Source organism: Silurus aristotelis, assembly GCF_946808225.1.
Source record: "Silurus aristotelis genome assembly, chromosome: 3".
In the NCBI taxonomy this organism is placed as follows: domain Eukaryota; kingdom Metazoa; phylum Chordata; class Actinopteri; order Siluriformes; family Siluridae; genus Silurus; species Silurus aristotelis.
Window position 1 is genome coordinate 36,714,450 of NC_139576.1, and position 20,469 is coordinate 36,734,918.

At 42.0% G+C, this 20,469-nt stretch overlaps 1 protein-coding gene across 3 annotated transcripts in view; it reads left to right on the plus strand.

The window, feature by feature from the left end:
- The window catches only part of gtdc1 (glycosyltransferase-like domain containing 1), a 44,438-nt gene that overhangs the window by 14,133 nt on the left and 9,836 nt on the right, over positions 1-20,469 (plus strand). For all 3 annotated transcript variants that reach the window (XM_083537386.1, XM_083537388.1, XM_083537387.1), the window contains 6 exons: positions 1,760-1,927; positions 2,471-2,644; positions 10,882-10,971; positions 12,384-12,500; positions 17,997-18,106; positions 19,957-20,101. In XM_083537386.1, the coding sequence (XP_083393512.1) occupies positions 1,760-1,927; positions 2,471-2,644; positions 10,882-10,971; positions 12,384-12,500; positions 17,997-18,106; positions 19,957-20,101 (804 nt within the window). The remainder of the gene's footprint in view (positions 1-1,759; positions 1,928-2,470; positions 2,645-10,881; positions 10,972-12,383; positions 12,501-17,996; positions 18,107-19,956; positions 20,102-20,469) is intronic.

Below are 20,469 nucleotides of genomic sequence, written 5' to 3' on the forward strand. Positions count from 1 at the left end.
CTGAAAACGCGGCTCCGTCTTCGCCTCGTATTTTATTCTGGAGTGCAGAAAGACGTGCGTTGGGCTGCAGGAAAACGTTTGAGAGCGGCCTCGTGGTATAACGATCGAGGGTTAGGATTTGCGCGAGAGAAAGCGTTTGTAGATCAGCGTAAGGACGAGTTAAACCCAGAGCGCGTCGTGGTCTCGAGGCCGCAGGCTCGCCACATCAAAGAAGCCGAGCTTGGAGCACAGCGAATAGGGGGTTGGGTTCATTTAGGGAGATGAATGACGCAGCTTCAAAGCTCGCTCTCTTTCTTTCTTTCCTTTTTTCTCTCTCTCACACTTTTTCCTCTTTCTAGCTATCCCAAAGCTTTTACTGCAGACAGGGACACAGTTTCGGGTAGCAACCTTCACTTCTCTTCACTTCTCTTCACTTCTCTCCACTTCTCTCCATTTCTCTTTACCTTTCTTCACTTCTCTTCACTTCTCTTCACTTTTCTTCTCTCCACTTCTCTTCTCTTCTCTCCACTTCTCTTCTCTCCACTTCTCTCCACTTCTCTTCTCTCCTCTCCTCTCCTCTCCTCTCCTCTCCTCTCCTCTCCTCTCCTCTCCTCTCCACTTTTTTTCACTTCTCTTTACCTTTCTCCACTTCTCTCCATTTCTCTTTACCTTTCTTCTCTTCACTTCTCTCCACTTCTCTCCATTTGTCTTCACTTCTCTTCACTTCTCTTCACTTTTCTTCTCTCCTCTTCACTTTTCTTCTCTCCACTTTTCTTCTCTCCACTTTTCTCCACTTCTCTTCTCTTCTCTTCTCGTCTCGTCTCGTCTCGTCTCGTCTCGTCTCGTCTCGTCTCGTCTCGTCTCGTCTCGTCTCGTCTCGTCTCTTCTCGTCTCTTCTCGTCTCTTCGTGTCCCAAAACACTGATTGTCACCAATTAATCCAATGTACCTAACAGCACTTTGAGACGAGCGCTTTCTTTAATGACGTTATGCTCTCACACGTGACTATTAGAGCGGTTTATATTCTAACCAAGGATGAAATTGAGTACATTTTGATATTAACAGCATATTTCATATATATATATATATATATATATTTGTAATACTTTCTAGGGTTTTTACGCATTTTGGAAAAGTATGAAAAAGTCTGGAATTTGATGTGAGTGATTTCCAGGTCAGGATTCGCACGGAGGGGAAAAAGGAACCTTTATATTGAAACATTTTAGTTTTTGAAAATATTGATTCAAAAAACGAATACAATTGGAAAAACGCTCTGCGGCCATTTTTCAATCGTTTCCCAAATGTTGCTCGTCCACATTGAAACGTCTGAAAACGCTCACGTCCGTGTGCTCACGTTCGTAAGAGCTTTAACCGCCGCCATTTCCGCCTGCCGTTAAGGTACTTTTCCCGCCTCTTTGAAACGGCGTCGCAACGACTAAAGCCGTGTTTAACGCTAATGCTTTTTTTTTTTAAGTTGTCCACGCTGAGACGCAGCTTTTCAGTCAACGTAAACGTAGCATTTTAAAAACGCGTTTCCAAAGCGGATAAATTTGAGGACGTTGTTTTCGCGCCGCAGTGTGGAGAACGATGATGCGTTTTTAAGTCACTCGACTTTGCTTTTCCTCAACATCGTCAGAAAGTGAAAAAGAGCCGGAGAGCAAATAAACGTCAGGCGGAAATGACGCGTGTCGAATACAAGGACGTGAGCGTTTTCAGACTTTAGAACAATTTAATCTATCCATGTGCAACCCTGACTTTCTAATACGTTCCCCTTTTTCCAGGATTTTATTAACGAGCTCGGTGCTCAACCTCGCCGAACTGGTGGCCCTGAGGCCGGACTTGGGCTCTCTGAAGAAGATCCTGTACTTTCACGAGAACCAGTTGATTTACCCCGTCCGCAAAAACCAAGAGAGAGACTTCCAGTACGGATATAACCAGATCCTTTCATGGTAATTCATCTAGAGTGAAATGTGCTTCAGCGGAATTTAGCTTCATTGTTCTTGTATAGATTTTTCTTTCTTTTTTATTTTGAAGTGCTGCATTTCCTGTAAACCGCAACCTCAGATTGTGTGTGTGTGTGTGTGTGAAGTAGAGCTTCCAGTGAAAAATCTAACAGTCAGATGGACTCGATTCTACAGGACGTGTATGTTGCTAAAAGCATTCTCTACATTGAAACTTGTTTTTAATCTCAAATATAATCACGAGTCAGGAAGAAGAAAAATAGGAAAAACATTTTCGAGAAATTTCCAGAAAATTTTCATGAGAACTTCATCTGGGCAATTTAGGAAATTTTCCAAGATGGAAATTTAGGAAATTTATAGGAATTGATGAGAATTTCTGGGAATTCATTAGAAATTTTGTGAAGATTTATATAAACTGTATCATACTGTAATGTATCATCGTGTTGATTTTATTCGGTCCGATTAGACCAAAAACCGAGTGCATTTACAGTCCATGCTTTCTTAGACGACTCTTTCCTCCTCTACCTCCAGCCTGGTGGCGGACGTGGTCCTGTTCAACTCGGCGTTCAACATGGAATCGTTCCTGTCCTCCATCTCCAGCTTCATGAAAACGATGCCTGATCACCGACCCAAAGGCCTGGAGCAGCTCATCCGGCCCAAATGCAGGGTCCTTTACTTTCCCATCCGCTTCCCTGACGTCACAAGGTTTGTTCTTTCATCCCTGTCTATCCTTTCTTCCTCTTTCTCTCCATCCATCTAGTTATCACTGCTGCACTGATTAAAAACGATCCCCTTTTTTCTTATCAGCATCTGCTGATGTTGTGGTTAATAGCAAGTGGACAAGGTTGTATAAGAAGGTGATTAGACTGCCTTAATATCATGTGCTTCACACACACACACACACACACACACACACACACACACACACACACACACACACACACACTCTGCCATGGCTCACATCCTCTTTCGTGTTCTATGTGAATTTCACCAGTTCATTAATAAATATATACAGTGTTTTTTTAGCATCCTGACAAGCAGCAGGATTTTCTCGGATGACAAATCACTCGTTCTTCCAGCCTCCAGTGTGGAATGTTCGCTCTGCCCTACATTATATAGTCCCCGCTCTTCTAGAAAGATCTTCCAGTGGACACTAGATTTGATAGAGATTTGATATATAGACATTTCATTCAGCCACAATAGTGTAAAGTTAACCTAAGAACAGCTTTGGGTCTCGCAGTTCAAGCGAAGGGAGAATTTCATCAATATCATTAAACGCTATTAAACAGTGAAGAGAAAAAAGGGGAAAAAATTTGATAATAAAGTGTATGCGTATATATTAAATGAATCTTTTGAATATTTCCGTTTAATATTAATATTGCATGAGGTATTTAAATTTTTTTTTAAATAAAGATATGGAAGACGGAGGTGTGCAAGTAGAACGTATGTCTTACAGGTGTAGGTGTGCAAAAATACGCAAAGATACGCAAGTAAGATGCGATAGTACCGAGTGCCATGGTATTAAGAGTTCTTAGAGTTAAGAATCGTGCAAAAACCAGATACTAGGCCGAACTATCGAAGTGTGTTAGGTGTCCCAATACTTTTGGGGATTTAAATTTTTTTTGGGAAATGGACATACAGGATGCATTTGCACATTTATTGAGGCTGTAATACCTTTTTTAGGTGTCGATTATCAGTTCACATCACAATTAGTCCAATAAATGTGTCTTTCTTATCAGCATCCATGTTAAGTTTGGACCCGATTCTCGGTTCGTTTATAAAGTGTGTACGCTCAAGCCCAAACTTTTCCAGTGAAGCTCTAGCTGAGTGAGTGTGTGTGTGTGTGTGTGTGTGTCACAGCTATGAGGCACTGTAAGTGAACTGACAGCGATGACGCAAGGATCTCGCCTACAGTGTTTCTCAGCTCATTTTCAGATGCTAATTTGCCCCATCCACAGGAAAATCACAAAGTGTAAGGAAGTGATTATACGCGTGACCGGTCATCCGTCAACATTCCCTCGAGGATTCCCGACCAACGCGGTTTAAGGATTTTCCGGAAAGCGTATATATATATATAAATAAAAATACGCCAACGGACAAAAGGACAAACACGCCTTGAATTGAAATGCGTCTTTTGTTCGCAGGTGCTTTTGTTTAAGATTCGGTTTGAAGTGGGTTTTTTTAAATCATCGATAAACAATCGTCCGAAGTACAAAAGTCTATTGGGATTTTTGCAGGCACACAATTTATACGTCTTTGGATACATTAGCAATACATTATCCAGGAACCATGAGATCCAAACCTGTTCCATCATGATGATCAATAGGTAGGAAAAGGTGCCTGTGGATGTATTAGAATAAAATTTTCCACCCAAACCTGTTCCTGCATTTTTTTTTTTGTGCACAAAACACCAGCTCTGTGAAGATCTGCATGACATAGGGTTTGGAGTGGAAGATCTGCTACAGAGCTCTGAACTCCAACCCATTGAACAGCTTTAGGATGAACGCTGACTGCACCCCAGGCCTCCTTATCCTACACCAATATCTGACTTTGTGTCTGAATGAGCACAAATATCCATAAAATCTAGAGGAGCATCTTGCCAGAAGAATGGAGGTCATTTTAACAGCATAATTCAAATGTGGATGTTCGAAAAGAACACATTGTTCAGGGGTCTACAAACTCAATAGTGAGGAGTAGAGAAGCTTGATAGATGTTTCTAATCAGAATGGAGGGATTCTGAATATTCATTAGAAAGCATATGAGCTTGTATTTCAGTCATTTCAGTCCAGTGGTCGTTTTTCTTCTAAATCGCAAGAAATCCAGAATTCTGTGATAGAATACGAGCGGTCTAATCGATCCCACTGGACATTGTTACTATTCCATTTCCGAGTGTTTCTTCGGAAAATATTCTCCATTAAATTTGCTCCTTCAAATGCCGTTTCCACTTAAGCGGCATAAAATGTTTCCTGGAATGACCGTCCCATTTGTCTTTTGAGGGATAATACCGCCATCGTACCGCCATGGATCCCGAAGACCACGATTTAACGGCGGCACCATTTCCCATGCGGCCGAAACCCCACCGCAAATTAGGGCTCATCAGGAGGAAACAGTATCTTGATTATCTCTTAGCAGGATTCCATTGTCTGCAAGGAAAGGTTTTCATTATCCCATTTAACTTGATGCAGATAACTGAAGCTACTATAAAAAAAAAAGTCATAAAGGAGGAAAAGAGAGGGTTCTTTGGCTGGTTTTTAAAAAAGCGCCTCCAAAGCCATTGATGTGACTCTCCGAGGAGTGGCCTGCCTCCAATGCCTGACTCGTGGAACGATTGTGTTGCCGAAGCAGATGGCAGGATATCCTGCTGCAGAGATTCCTTCAACGAGGTTCAAAAGGAAACTGCTCCATATCAAAGTTTCACAAAGTTAGATCAAAGCCACTTGGACGCGTGGAGCAACGGGGCTTGTTCTGGACCGTGTCATTTCACTAATGAAAAAAGTTCTCCTGGTTTAAGGTGGGCCGAAGATTGAACGGACGTCAAGCGGCACGTTCGGGAGGTTGTAACGACGTGCATCTAAACACAAATATCAGACCTCTAGAAAAATCCAGATTAATCTCTGTGTTTAACAAGATGATTTGGATTTTGACGCACCATTAAAATCAGGTCCAGCTTTGATCAGTTTTGTCTACAGAGCACCACGGACCGTGACGGATTCCAACACGCTGACCAGAGAGTGGCCTGATGGAGGTCAGGAATACTTATCATCTTGGAACTCCAAATCCTCGTACGCCACATCACTCATCCTTGCAACAGTCTTTTCTTTCTTTTTTCAATTCCTCTGAAGCCGTAATGCGGTCGGAGCGAGGAAATGAAGAGTCCGGGACTTTCTTAATCAAACCGTCAAGCGTTTAATCTTGTCGGGGGAACATCTGGCAGACACCTTTTCTCATTCGTTTCGTTAAAGTTAGATTGTACCTCGTCCTTCTTGTAGGATCGGTCATAAAAATAAAATCTCAGAGTCACGATGACTCCTCGGTATGTCCCCTGTGAAAATAATCCTCCGGTATGAACCCAAAGGTAGAGCGCGCTTCGGATCTGCGGATCGCATATGCCAGGATAGAGCCACAATCGAGTCCATATGGTGCTTTGAAGTGCTCCGAGCAAACCGTGATGAATAGGAACAAGGATGGAAAAAACTTTTTCTGTCCGATTCCTGCCACGGGTTTGGGGGGAGAAAAAAAAAAAAAAATGTGAAAAAAATATCGAAAAGTTTTATTGTTTATGGCGATTTTCTGACAAGTTGTTTTATTCAGTAATGTGAAATGTTTAACGTCGCTGAAAGACATTTCTCTGGGTTTCCCCGTACGTAGGAACCGAAACTCTTGATCTGAGCTCGTAATTTGGATATCACACCCCCTTCCCCCTCCCCACCCCTAAAGAAATTGACAAATATATCAATGTAGAACTTGTGGTGTTTTTTTTTTTTTTCTTTTTTCTAAAAATGCTGCTGAGCTTGTTTATGTTTCGCCTTCTCCAGCACGCTGGAAACCCCCGGAGGAGCATGCAAAATCTGTCAATAGTGCAGAAGATCATTTTGTTACTAAGATTTTTCATTCATTTTCCACGTCAGGGGTTTTCTCCCTATTCCATGATCACCACATGCACAGTACTGTATCATTGTTCCTATTACATATACAATAATACAAGAATTGGTGGGCATATGAACGTAACACATGTTCTCTTAGAACATCCCATTCCACATTCAGTCCCAATTTAGAAAAACCTCCACTCTTCTGGGAAATTGGTTCAGTAGATTTTCTGGAGATTTTGTTTTCATTTAGCCACAAGGGTTTCAGTAAAGAAAGTAGGTGAGCCGAGGAGGCCCGAGGTGCAGTCAGCATTTCCATTCATTCTGAAGGTGTTCAATAAGAAGATCTCCCTCTCCTACCCTTGTGAAGCATATCTTCATGCTGGAACAGGTTGAAATGAAGGGAAAATGTCATGCTCCTGCATCCAAAGATGATGCAATTCTGCATCCTATAGAGTTGTGTGCCTCCAGCTTTGTGATAGCAGTTGTGAAGGACCACATGCGGTTAGAAAAGGTTTGTCCATAGAGTCTACATTTATTCACTGGATTGCCACTGGAATCTCTGGAGCTTCCAGAACTTATTCTTCCCATTCTAATGTTGCATATATTTATGGGATTGTACTTTTCTGACTGCTGTTGGTCTCAACACCAGTTTTTCTCACTTGCCCTCTTTGTACATGGTAACACTCACGTTGCTGCTTTAACAGTCATGGGGGTTTTGTTGTTTTGCTTTTTTTCTTCTTCTGAAGCTCACGTTTGACTCATTTTTACTACCACTATAAAAGTCTTGGGTGCAACAATGTGTTAATGTATCAGGCATTTTTATTCCCTTGGATGTTTGGACTTCCTCAGAAACACCACTTTAATCCTATCAGGCTGCCAATCGTCCAGCGAGGAGCGATATTTCACCTTCCGATAATATTAACCGCCAGATAAATAATTAGTAAAGACCTTTTATTCAGCTGCTGAAAATTAAACATACACGAGAGTCGGACGAGTCGGTCACCTCGTTCATGCGTTTAGTACATTCCGCACATTCCATTGGCTGTACAATTTCCACTCTTCTGGGAAGGTGATTCACTAGATTTTGGAGTGCACTTGCACTGGTGAAAGTCAGTTACTGATGTAGGTGATGTGAGGAGGCATCTTGAGACATCCTGTACAATTGTGTGCCTCCAACTTTTTTGTGTGTGGGAAAAGGAAGTGTTTTGGGAATTTTGGGAGTGTGGAAATTTTCTGGTGTAATATATTTGGAAATCGTGGTTCCGAACCGACCTTTCATTCTGAACCGTATCGATCTTGATCAATACTTTTGTAGTGCCGTTCTCTCTCTCTCTCTCTCTCTCTCTCTCTCTCTCTCTCTCTCTCTCTCTCTCTCTCTCTCTCTCTCCCCTTTTAACAAGCAGCACTGAAGGCTACGAGCCAGATTTCTGGGTGGGAGTCCTGCCTGGCCCCATGAGGTCAGTTCAAAGTGATGAATGTGGATATTAATGTGCAATAACGACCTTCTCGGGACCACATATCCGTAGCTCTCTTCAGGTCTCCCGCGCCCGTAACGTTCCACCTCTGTCAGGCCACCGTGCCGGACGCCCGTTATGATGAGATTAACGATGCCGTCGCAGTCTGCCCTTGCCCGTGTTCAACCTCCGCACGATCATTCTCTTTTGTTTAATGCACAGGGAGCGTTAAGTCATCCTAAGCAATTTCGTTCGTGTTTTTTTTTTTTTTTTGCAGCGCTGCCCAAAAACGTAGAGCCCGGACGGAGCCTGACTCGCTTCCAGCTCTTTCAGTTTCTGAGCTATTGCATCGGCCAACCTCAAGATCAATGGCATTTTTCATTAGCCTGGGAAAGAGGAACCGCTTGTGATTATTGCCAATAAAGGAAATTAGATCAAATGATTTTTTACTTTGATTTCCCCTCCCCACACACACTCTCTCTCTTTCTCTCTCTTTTTTTGCCCTGCCATCCTTTTACATTTAATCAGACGCGAGGTAAAGTCATCACCGAAATTGCCGTTGATTTATAAATAAGCTAATTGGCGGCATTCTCTTTAAGTACCCCCTCCCTCCGATGGACACGGCCCTGTTTTTATTGCCTAGTCAAAACCCGCTTCATGTAATTTTCAAAATGGCTCTCGAAATGAAATTTTCCTCCGAGCTCGTGAAGCACCTCCATCGCTCACGCCCCTCTCTGAGTTCTTTTCATCTATTTGGTGTACTGTTACCCAGGCCGGTTCTGTCTTTATCGTTTGCAAAATTGTCCGTCGGAAACATTGTGGCGCCAAATACCTTGAGCTGATCTGTGGCTTTTGATTTTCAGGATCAGTAACGATATATTGGACCCCTCTGCCTATACTGAAGCATTCGGACCAAAGCCTTTGATTCTCCAGGCTCTCTCAAAGAGGACGAATTTTTCCAAGCTTTAACCTGCAACAACTTCATTATTATTATTTTTTTTTCTAGACGATGAGAGAAAACAGGCTTTAGATTGAGTAGTGAAATGGACCAAAAAGTGAGCCAGAACAAGGAAAGGGCTAAAAAAAATTTAAACAAACGCAGATTATCTACTTGATAAGTCCCTGATGAAACCAGGCTAAAGCAGGACATCAGATGAATCCGGAATGATTAGTGTCGACGTTTTGAATTCTCCGATGTGCAGGGTGAAGCCGCTTACGTCCTCTTACGATTCATTTTTATTGTTATGCCATCTCTTTCTTCCTTTATCATGATTCACAAGCAGTTCTCCATCCTGAATACTACACTGTATGAACAAAAGTATTGGGACACATGCAATTTCCAGCCATATGATGTTCTTCCTTAAACTCCACAAAGTTGGAGGCACACAAACCTGTTTCAGCATGACAATGCCTCTGTATGTTATTGGGTCATGAGTGGAAGATCTCCTGCTATAGGGATCCACCCCAGGCCTCGTCACTTTGCCTGCATCAGTACCTGACCTTGTGTCTGAATGAGGACTTCTCCACAAAATCTAGTGGAACATCTTAGCAGAAGAGTGGAGGTCTTTTATAAGACTAAATATGTCTGTTCAGTCGTACGTTACGTCCATATTAGCCTACCCCTAGCATAAACACGTTTTTCTATGCTTGATGTCGATGTCTGAACGTTGGAACCTTAAAAGGTGATGCACGAATTCTCCGGGACACCAGATTATCAGTTAGAAAAAGAGCAGTTTTTACAGATCCAGCCGAGCCGATGAGCTAACCAGGGACCCGCAAAAGCGAAAAAGGGCTTCCACTCCACAAGTCAGTCCTCGCATGTTCCTCAAAGAGAAGGATTTTTATTTTTTTATTTTTTTACACTCCTAACTTTATAGCTCATTCCGTTTTGAAGTAGATGAGATCTCCAGCGACTGGAACGTTCCTCCGTGTATTGCAAACATATTGCGGGCCGCTGTGCTAAATCGGTTAGTAGTTAGTCATCTCGCGCCGTCGCCCTCCGCCGCAAAGTTTTTGGCGCTGCGAAGGCACTACTTAGAGGATCCATTTCAGTCAGGCCAAAATAATGAACTTTCTTCCTCGGGGAAATGACTGCTGAAGGCATGGCACTGTCTAGTAGAGATTATTTGAGAAACTTAGGACTGTGTTTTGCTTGCCATGCTCCAAGGTTCCTGTGGTATTCATTTGCAGCTAGTGGGCAAGAGAGGAATTAAAGGCTCTGGAAGTAAAGAAAAACTTGCGCCAGAAGAAAATCTTGCGCTCATCTGTACGAATCCAAGCGTGCGAGCCAGCACAAAAAAAAAAAAAAAAAGACTAGGCGTAATCGTTATTTATTACGATTTGTTTTGCGCTACGAGGACACAACTCTCGATGTCTTTCATTGTGCGCCCTTCAAGCCACCCAAGGCTCGGGCACATGGCTGCTCCCTCAGTTCTGCTTCTCCGCAAAAAATAACAGCGACAGGACGCCACGGGAGGGGGGATCTTTTTGCTTCTGGGGTTGCTAATTGGCTGGAGTCCATTGCACAACCTGCAATTAGGCCTCCCGATGCAACCGAGCAGCGTATAGGCGGACTGAGGGAAAGCTGGAAAAGGTCTGTACTGCGTTTTAGAGACGTCTCTTGGCACACAGTGATAAATACACAGACACAACCAACTTGTACTTGCACCCGAACTCCTACCTGTTTTTTTTTTTTTTTTTGTTTGTTTTGTTTTGGGAACAGATTTCTGAGAAAAGTGTCTTTATTTGTAAAAGTACCTTCGTTACTGAATAAAAAGGATGCACAAGGAAGTTGTGAAATGTCCTGCATGTTAGGAAAAGTTTCTCTTGTTTTCTGCAACTATTTATACCGTTTTTTTTTTTTCTTCTTCTTTTTTTCCCCTCCCACTTTCTTTCCCAGATTTCTGCCCGAACACAAGCTCCGGCTGAGACAAACCCAGTCTCCGTGTAACATCAGCTCCAAAACAAATCCTGAAATAGCAGCAGCCAGGTAAATTACATATCTCATGAATGCATGTGTATATATTGAAGAAAAACACTGTACCTGTTATACCTTATGTGACCAAAAGATGTGGGACACCTGACTTTTCCCACAATTCAAGTTTATTCTAAATGCAGGTCAAAATGCTGCAGCTTCTGTGTACTGGTTTTTGGGCCGAAAAGCAAAATCTGTCACCAGAATTAAATTAGAAAATGTTATGCATCATCCAATCTTTTAATAATTTTTTAACACACTCGGTTATCCTGGTCAATTAAGCTGTATCGTCTGGTTTTGATGAAATATATATCTGGGTATCATCAGCATAGCAGTTTAAGTAGATCCCATGTTCCCCAATATTTCCCAAGGGAAGCATGTATATTGTGAAAAGCAGGGGTCCTAGAACTGAACCTTGTGGCACCCCATAATTTACTTGCATTAGCCTGGATAGTTCTCTATTTAAATCTACAAAATGGTAACGATCAGACAGGTAGGATTTAAACCAGCTTAATGCCTGTCCCTGAAACCGATGTAATTCTGTAAGCAATCCAAGAGAAAGTCTTTAAGACTAGAGCAGATTTTAACTAGAGCACTTTCTGTGCTATGATGGGGCCTGAAACCTTACTGAAACTCTTCAAAGAAATTGTTTTCTTGTAAGAAGGAACAGAACTGGGCAGACACAATCCTAAAATTGTATGGGAGATTTGTATCCATAAATGTAAATAAATTGTATCCATAAATGGGAGATTTGAAATGGGTCTGTAATTTGATAATTGATTTGGATCCAAATGAGGTTTCTTAATGAGGGGCTTAATAACTGCCCACTTAATGGGTTTAGGGATGTGACCTAAAGATCGTGAGGAGTTAATAATATTGAGAAGAGGCTCACCAGCTGTATGTAGCACTTCTTCAGTAGTTTAGTTGGAATGGCATCTAACAGACATGTTGTTTATTTGACTTTGGTAATAACATCATACAGCTCTTCCTGTCCTGTACTTGTAAAGCAGTGTAATTGTAATTGTGGAGTTTGATGAGGAGTTTGAAACATATGTTGTTCCCCAAAAATTGAAGGCACACATTTGTGTAGGGCGTCTTTGGATGCTGGAGCATGAAATTTTACTTTCACTTGCACTCTTGAAGATATGCAGAAGATGATCTCCAAACTCTATTGGGATGAATGTGAATGCTTGACTGCACCCCAGGCTTCCTCACCTCACCTACATCAGTTCCTGACTTTACAAGCTAAAATAGAACAAATCTCCATAGAATCTAGTGGACCATCTTTCCAGAGGAGTGGAGGTCATTCTAACAAGAAACGGGGACTACATGTGGAATGGGATGTGTAGAAAGCACAAAGTTTTATATCCAGGTGTCCACAGACTTTTGCTCATCGGGTTTTTCTTCTTGGTTTTGAATGCATTTAGCTCCGGAGAACCTCAAAGCGGGGAGGAGCAAAGACTCGAGTGCGATGCAGAAGAGCCAGAGCATCGTCCAGGTCTGGGAAGTGAAGGGCCCCTGCACATCGTCTGGCCCCATCGTTGGTACGTGTTTTGATATTCTTGATGTCCAGCTGAACATTTGCTTCGCTTCACAGTTTGCCAGGAAAATAAAAAATTTGTTACGTTTCCAATTATAACAAGGTTTTTGTATATAATGCGATTCCCGATTTCACACCGGACCCTGCGTAACCTCCGAGGGGACATGTGGTACAAAAGTGCAAATGCCAAACGGCTCTCATTGTAGCTTCGAACAAAAGGCCTCTGAAATCTAGCAGTTTGGCATCTCCGCGATGTTTCCAAACAGAAATCGTTCAGCTGGTTGGATCGGCGTTATGTTGGACAGCGAGGCGGAGGCATGGAACACCAACAACCCACATGTTTTTCACTGCAACATGAAGAAATCATTTCTGTGCAACAATGACGGTCCATTGAGTCCATTCTAGGCGTATAATCTTAAATCCGTTCTGCTCTGATCTTTTATTTGCACGCCGGTTTTATTTCCCATAAAAAAAAAAAAAAACACTAATGACCAGTATGGGTGAGATACTGTACTGTAACCTGAGCTCTCCAGCGCTTAATAACAGCGTAAGGGTCGAATCCCACTGCGACGCCACGTCCGTCCTCCCGACGACGGCCCGGAAACGCGCTGCGTGATCGAAAAACAAAACAAAAAATAAACACACACAGGGATGAGAAAATATTTCTCTGCCCGCAGGACCCGCTGTGTGGCTTTCTACCCGAGCTTACAAGTCTTCCACTCCCCATATTTTAGGGCTTCTCTTGGCACGTATCTCGGCCTCATCTGCGGAGTAGGGAGAGAAAAAGGGGTTTTCGAGCTGCATTTTTTTCCCATGACTCCGCTCTCATCTCTTGGCGGGGACAGTACGTTTCCTGAGAAAAAACACACACAAAAAAAACGCTCATAAATCAGGTTAACGGCGAAGAAAAAAAACAAACCAGAAAGACCACTGGTGCAGAAGAAGGTCGACGCTGGTGAGAGGGTTTGGCCATGTTTGTATGCTTTGGGTCTCCACGTCTCACCTAACTCTCGTCCCGGTCACGAAAGCAGGCCGCGTTGTAATCTGAGCAAAACACGCAGCTGGATTACGGACCTAAAACATGCGCGCTTGAAGGCGAGCCGAGTCAAATTAGGGTTTACACACGGCCAGAGCAACCGGTTCAGGGGTAACAAGGGGGCCGGGGGGGGGTCGGATAATCTGTGTTTACTGTTTTTAAACACTTTTTTATTTCCCCCTCCCTCTTTTCACCACCGCCTGCTTACAGATCGTTAATCTGTTTGTGGCCTGGTTCGGCGCTCAGGATTATGCCGCTGTCTAATTGCAGGCGCCGCCCAGGGACCAATCAGAACGGAGATCTGCGCGTGCAGGTGTCTAGCTCTAAAACGATTCTAGCGTCTGGGAGGGATACGGCGTCATCGTGTCAGGCTTAACCTTCACACTCTGTCCGGGGTAACAGAGACATACGCAGTGCTTCTTTCACAGCTCGATGCAAGTGATTGCGTTTCAAGCTGCTTAGGAACGAGGCTGATTTATAGTATAGAGGGTATAAATAATTCAAATGTGTTGTGGTGGTAAAAATGATATGATGACATAATGTTGATAATGATTATATAATAATATTACTATTACTAATAATGATAAGTTTGTGGGTGATGGTGAGGTTTGTGTAGACCTGTGGTGGTGGTGATTTAAACAAATAATTATAATAATAAGAGTGGTGGTAATGAAATGCCTCATTTAAGACCTAATAATGACGATAAAAAAATAGAAATAATTGTATAAAATTTAAATTAAGACTTTATGATGATTATTACGATGCAATTTAAGGTCTATTGATGATGGAAAAAATGTGCGTCATTCAAAAACCCAGGATTGTGATGATGGAAAATTTATATATATTATAATAATTATGCCAATAAAAGTGGCAGTGAAAATAGAAGTCAATCGAAGACCTAATAATGATAGACTACTAGTAATAATAATAATTATAATCATAATTATATGGGTCATTTAAAACTCATAATGATTATATCATGCAAAACCTATTGATGGTGAAAATTAATACTGATAATAAAAAATGTCTTATTTAATATATGAGGATAAAAAATAATAATAATTAATAATGTCATTCATGCCTTTTGTCCCGTGTTCCTTCCAGTCCCCAAAATGTCAACCCAAGTACTAAGACTGTTCTAGATGCAGCCAGGACTCGAATCAAAGTTCATGCTAGGAAGCGTCACACAAACAAATATATTTTTTTTTTAACTGAAACAGAAGTAAAACCCAAAAACACCACAAGATTTCGGTTCTTTTCCACATGCGGCTCTAAACTCATACTCTTACCGTTACTTTACATTACTACCATAACTTACGTTTTAACTTACGTTTTAACGTGTCCACGTGTTTCCTTTTTTTGTAGTTTAATAGTGTCATAGTTTTACGGTAATTATATTATTGTAACTCTAATAATAAGTCGGAAAGAAAAACGTCATGTCTTCAGCAAATCCAGACATATTTGTGTTTTTCATTCATTACCACCCCCCTGACGCCCCTCCACCCCGCCCACCCAACCTCCCGGTGAGTTCTCCAGGCACTAATCAGCACGTGTAAGAGACGTGGGCACTGACGCATTGCCGCACCACATTGGCACTGCCCCTGAACACTCCTCCGGCACCACCCTCGAACTCGCAGCCAAAACTCTGCCATTTCGGAGTGACTGCGCATCGAAGAGCGTGACGCACACACGCCAGGCTAACGGCTTAGACAGCACATTCCCAAACCCCAATTAGAAAACATTTCAGCGTTCCGAACTGCACAGTACTGGGTTTTCACTGAGCACTTAGCCGGATCGAGTCGCACAGATTCCTTCTGAAATATCCCAAAACTTTCTAAGCAATACATTGTACATTTCCTCTGATTTTTTACGCACCGTATGTTCCATACATTCATCTCCACTCCCCTGTTTTTCTCCATATAATGAGTCCCTCAGTAGCCTGTGACTGGACTTTCAGACTTCCTGTTAATGGAGCACTTTTTATTTCCTCCTGATTTTAGCTTTATTTTAATGTTGGCTGTAATATAGTCTGATTTTATTTTATTTAAAATGCACCTCTCGGGTGCGGCTTAAAGCGGAATATTTAATGGAGGCCGTCTGAACGAGACGATGCTGATGGTCTTTTAAGTGATAAAGGACGCTGCTAATGAGGGTCTCCACTGAACCAACGCTCCTTCATTTGTTTTATTTCGCACGTCGTGTCAACGCAAAGAGAAGGAGCCGGATAAACGAGCCGCGGTCGAGTGAAGCGTGTTTACAGGAGGGTTTGGATGGAGAGAGGAAGCGAAAAATAAAAAAATAAACGCAAGAGTAGAAAGGGAAAAGAGAAAAAGGAGAAAGAAAGAGAGAAAGAATAGAAGAAGAAGAAAAGGCCAGCTAATTGAGTTGCATTTGAATAAAGTGTGTTTACAGGAGCATGTTTGGAAGCAGAGAAACAAAGGAAGAAAAAAAGGGGGCCAATAAGAGTGGGGGAAAAGAGGAAAAGAAGAGAGAAATATAATGAGGAAAAAATAAGAGAAAAAAGATAAGAAAAGAAAGAGAGAGTAGAAAAAAAATAAAAAATAGTGAGGAAAGGAGGAAAAAAAAAGAAAGAAAGAAAGAAAGAAAGAAAGAAAGAAAGAAAGAAAGAAAGAAAGAAAGAAAGAAAGGGAAAAAAAGAAAAAGAAAGATGCGAACAAAAGAAAGAAAGAAAGAAAGAAAGAAAGAAAGAAAGAAAGAAAGAAAGAAAAAGAAAGAAAGGGAAAAAAAAGAAAAAGAAAGAGGGGAAAGAAAGAAAGAAAGAAAGAAAGAAAGAAAGAAAGAAAGAAAGAAAGAAAGAAAGAAAGAAAGAAAAGGTAAAAAGAGGAAAAGAAGGGAAAAAGAGGAAAAGAAGGGAAAAAAGATAAGAAAAAGAGTAGGAAAAAATTGTGTGGAAAGGAGGAAAAAGAAAGAAAGAAAGAAAGAAAGAAAGAAAGAAAGAAAGAAAGAAAGAAAGAAAGAAAGATGGGAAAAATCTGAAAGGGAGGGAAGAAAGAACATAAGAAAGAAATAGTGAAAAATAAGAAAAAGAAAGAGGAGAAAAAACAAGCAAAAGAAAGAGGGAAAATAATGAGAGTGAGGAAGGGAGAGAAAAAGAGAGAAAGGGAAAATTTAGAAAAAGTAAGAGGGGAAAATGTAAGAAGGAAAGAAAAACAATAGGGAGGAAAGGTGGGATTGAATGAAAGTTTGAGGGGAAAAAAGGTACTGTATGAATGAAAGAAAAAAATTGACAAAAAGAAAGAGAAAAAGCAGAAAGACAGAAAGGAAACTGTTCTCTCTCCTCTTTGATTCTTTTTTCTGCACAGCTGGTTATGTACAGTAGTTGTAGTGGGAGCTCATGACATGATTCAGCACCTCTGGAGCACAGAGGGTTCAGGGTTTTGCTCTAAGCCCAGTAACAGCAGCTTGGTGGTGCTGGGGCTTGAACCCCCAACCCTCTGAGTCCTAATCACTGAGCTTCCATGGTCTGGAGAAATCGCTGCCTTTACATGCTGCTGCAAGTATCTGAATGTCAGGACTAATAAATAAATCAAATAAAACTCCTGATGTTCAGGCCTGGTGGTGACACGCTACACGGTTTCTCCTCGCAAAGCTCCAGCACCACACGGCGCCCCGGCGCGTTCCCGGAGTAGCGAAGCTGACATATTAATTAACCCTGGGCTTCGGTGTCTGTAGGGAAGAATGCGTCACGCCGCGTCCAGATTACGCTTTTATTTACTCCGCTGACAGGACGGGTAATTGGCGGCGTGTCACCTCAGCACGGGTCAAACCGCGCTTAGACCGGAGTCGGGGTTACGCTCAGACGTCCAATTCAAAAGAGATGCGAAATTAATGAGGGAATCAGCGCCGAGCCACGGGGGGACGCGGCGGCATAAAAGAAGCGGAAATGAGGATAAATAAGCTTTGTGCTAATACCTCATCTAAAGCGCTCCGGCCCAGGCGGGGTGGCATCTTTTGTCGAGCGCTTCAGTAATCTGCCTTCGACCTTCAACGAACGTCACTTTTTTGGAAAGAAAGGCCCTTTTTTTTGTTTAAAAGAAGAAGGAAATGAGCTGCAAAATGAAAAGGCTTTGGCTGCACTCTTGTGCGAGTGTGGAGTCGAACCCCGTGTGCCGGCCCTTTGGCTCACTTCTGGACTGTGTTTCAGGCAGAGATGGAAGGAGCATTTGATATTGATTTCCAGCTCATGTGTTACGACTGAAATTTTTGGGCGTGTGGCCTTAGCAGGAGATGGTTTGAGTTATTTCTTTAAAGGACAGAGAAAGATGATGCGCTGATCCTTTTGTAGAACACTGTGTGTGTGTTGCTATTAATATTCATGGGTTTCTGCAATCTACAGCAAAAGCAGATTTCGATTTCAGTCCTTTCTGGCGTGGACGTTGACGCGTCTTGTTCCAATTCAGAACCGATATTCATATTCGTTTCTTTTGCTTTCTGTTTTTGAAGGGAACATGACAAAGACCCTGAGCTGTTTTTCCAGACCTTATTTAAGCTGACGGAGCGAGAACTGCGCTTCGAAGTGTCCGTCCTCGGGGAAACATTCACCCATGTACCAGGTAAATAAACTAGAAATGATGTGGCTGTTCCTAGCAGGAGATCTTCCACACTATTCCAACCCATGTAAAGCACATCTTCATGGAGCTGCTTTGGGCACAGGGGTAGTGTCCTGCTGGAACAGATTTGTGCCTCCAAGTTCAAGTGAAAGAAGAATTTAATGCTCCAACATCCAAAGACGTTCGAGAGAATTGTGTGCCTCGAGTTTTATAGTCCCAGCTTATGAAGGAACTGCATCTGGCTGGAGAAAGAGAGCAGGAAAGAAAGGAGAGAGAGAGAGAGAGAGAGAGAGAGAGAGAGAGGAAAAAAATGAAAGAAAGAGAAAGAAAGAAGAAAAGAAAGAATGAAGGGTGAGAATTAATGAGGGAGAAAGAGGTAGAAAAGAAATAAGAAAGTAAGGTGGGAATGAAACAAAGGAGGAAAAAAAAGAAAGAAAGAAAGAAAGAAAGAAAGAAAGAAGTGGAAAGGTGAGAATTAAATGAAGTAGAAAGAGGTGGGAAGGAATGAAGTAAAGACATAATGAAAAGGTGGTAATGAATAAATTAATGAATGAAAGAAAGAAAGGTGGTAATGGAAGGAAGAAAGATAAAAAGGAGGATAAAAGAAAGGTAGGAATGAATGAAAGAAAGTGGTGGGAAGGAAAGAAATAATTATGAATGAATAATAATAAACAGGAAGGAAAGACAAGCTTTTTATTTCTCTCTCTCTCTCTCTCTCTCTCTCTCTCTCTCTCACACTCACACTCACACTCACACACACACACACACACACACACACACACACACACACACACACACACACACACACATCTATGTGAAACTGAGGGTTCAGTGCTTTGCTCTAAGCCCAATAGTGGCAGTTTGGTGGTGCTGGGACTTGAACCCACAACCTTCTGTGTCCTCATAAGTCCACGGCTTCCATCCCATGTAACGTGTATCTTCATGGAGTTGCTTTGTGGGTCTTATTATATATTATAATATAATCTTTTCAGGGTCGGGTCTCCTAGTTCAAGTTAAAGGAAGATTTAATGCTCCAACATCAGGAGTTTGTCCTTAACAATTGTGTGCCTCCATGTTTGTGGTAAGAGTTTACGGAGGAACCACATACAAGTCAGATTTTCCAGTACCTTTATCCATGAACTTTACTTTAATCTTAAATCAAGAACATTGCTTTAAAAAAGTGTTTTGTGTGAAAGTTAATTTTCTACATGGTGTTTATGTTCCCTTGTGCTTTCGCCCTTCAGGCTTCATCTGCACTGTAGCTAAAACACTGACTAATTTGTTAAATACGCCATTTTTTCTTTTTCTTTTTTAAAGGTCAGAGATCATCCATTAGTCCTGTACGACTTGTACTCATCCCATTTTCATTGGCAAAACATGCTTCCATTAGCAGATGATTATGCTTTAATGTCTTTTGGACAGACTTGGATATTTATGGTATTTTAGGTAATTTATACACACACACACACACACACACACACACACACACACACACACACACAGTAGCTTCTTACAGGAATCGCAATCTCTTCGGTCGAGATTTGGAAACTTTTATAGAAGCATAAACAGGGTGGAAAAGCCACCGTAAACGCTCCTCATATCTCCAAATGATGTTTTACGGTTGCTCGGAAGGCAATCATGCTAAAAACTCCCTTAATCCATTTTGATTTCGCTAATAGGATCACTATTGATTATTTTTGCCCTTTCCTCCCGGTTTATACGCGTCCCCCGACGTTATGACTCGCGTCGTGCGTTTTTCATTCGAGAAAATAATCTAGTAGCCTGAGCAGAAACTTGGCTCTCTGCGTTAATTACCCGTGCATCTGACGCCCACGTCTCGGACTTCTTCACAGGGATCTTCGCAGAGGCTAAGGAACGGCTGGCTCGCCACATCCGCCACTGGGGTTTCATGCCCAGTAAGGAGGACTACCTCAGAACGCTGTGCCAAGCAGATGTTGTCGTTTCCACGGCCAAGCATGAGTTCTTTGGCGTGGCCATGTAAGTCTTTTTTTTTTTTTTTTTCACTAAAAAATGAAGTGGACCCATTGTAGAACCAGGAACCATCCATAAGCAGCTAATGAAGGGTTTTTGTTGAGCATTTTATGCTTCAAATGTATTATTTTTTTTAGCAGGACCATTCGACAATGTATCTGGTATAAGATGTGTCAGAATCAAAGCAAAATTACTTGAGTGGTGCGTGATGATGTCATGGTTGGACCCCAAAATTCGGGGCATAAATGCCTGAAATAATGCATTAAAACTTACTGGTTCTAGGAGTTAGTTCAGTGGTTAAGACATTGGAAGATCACATTCTCAAATCCCAGCACCACCAAGCTGCCACTGCTGGGCCCTTGAGCAAGGCCCTT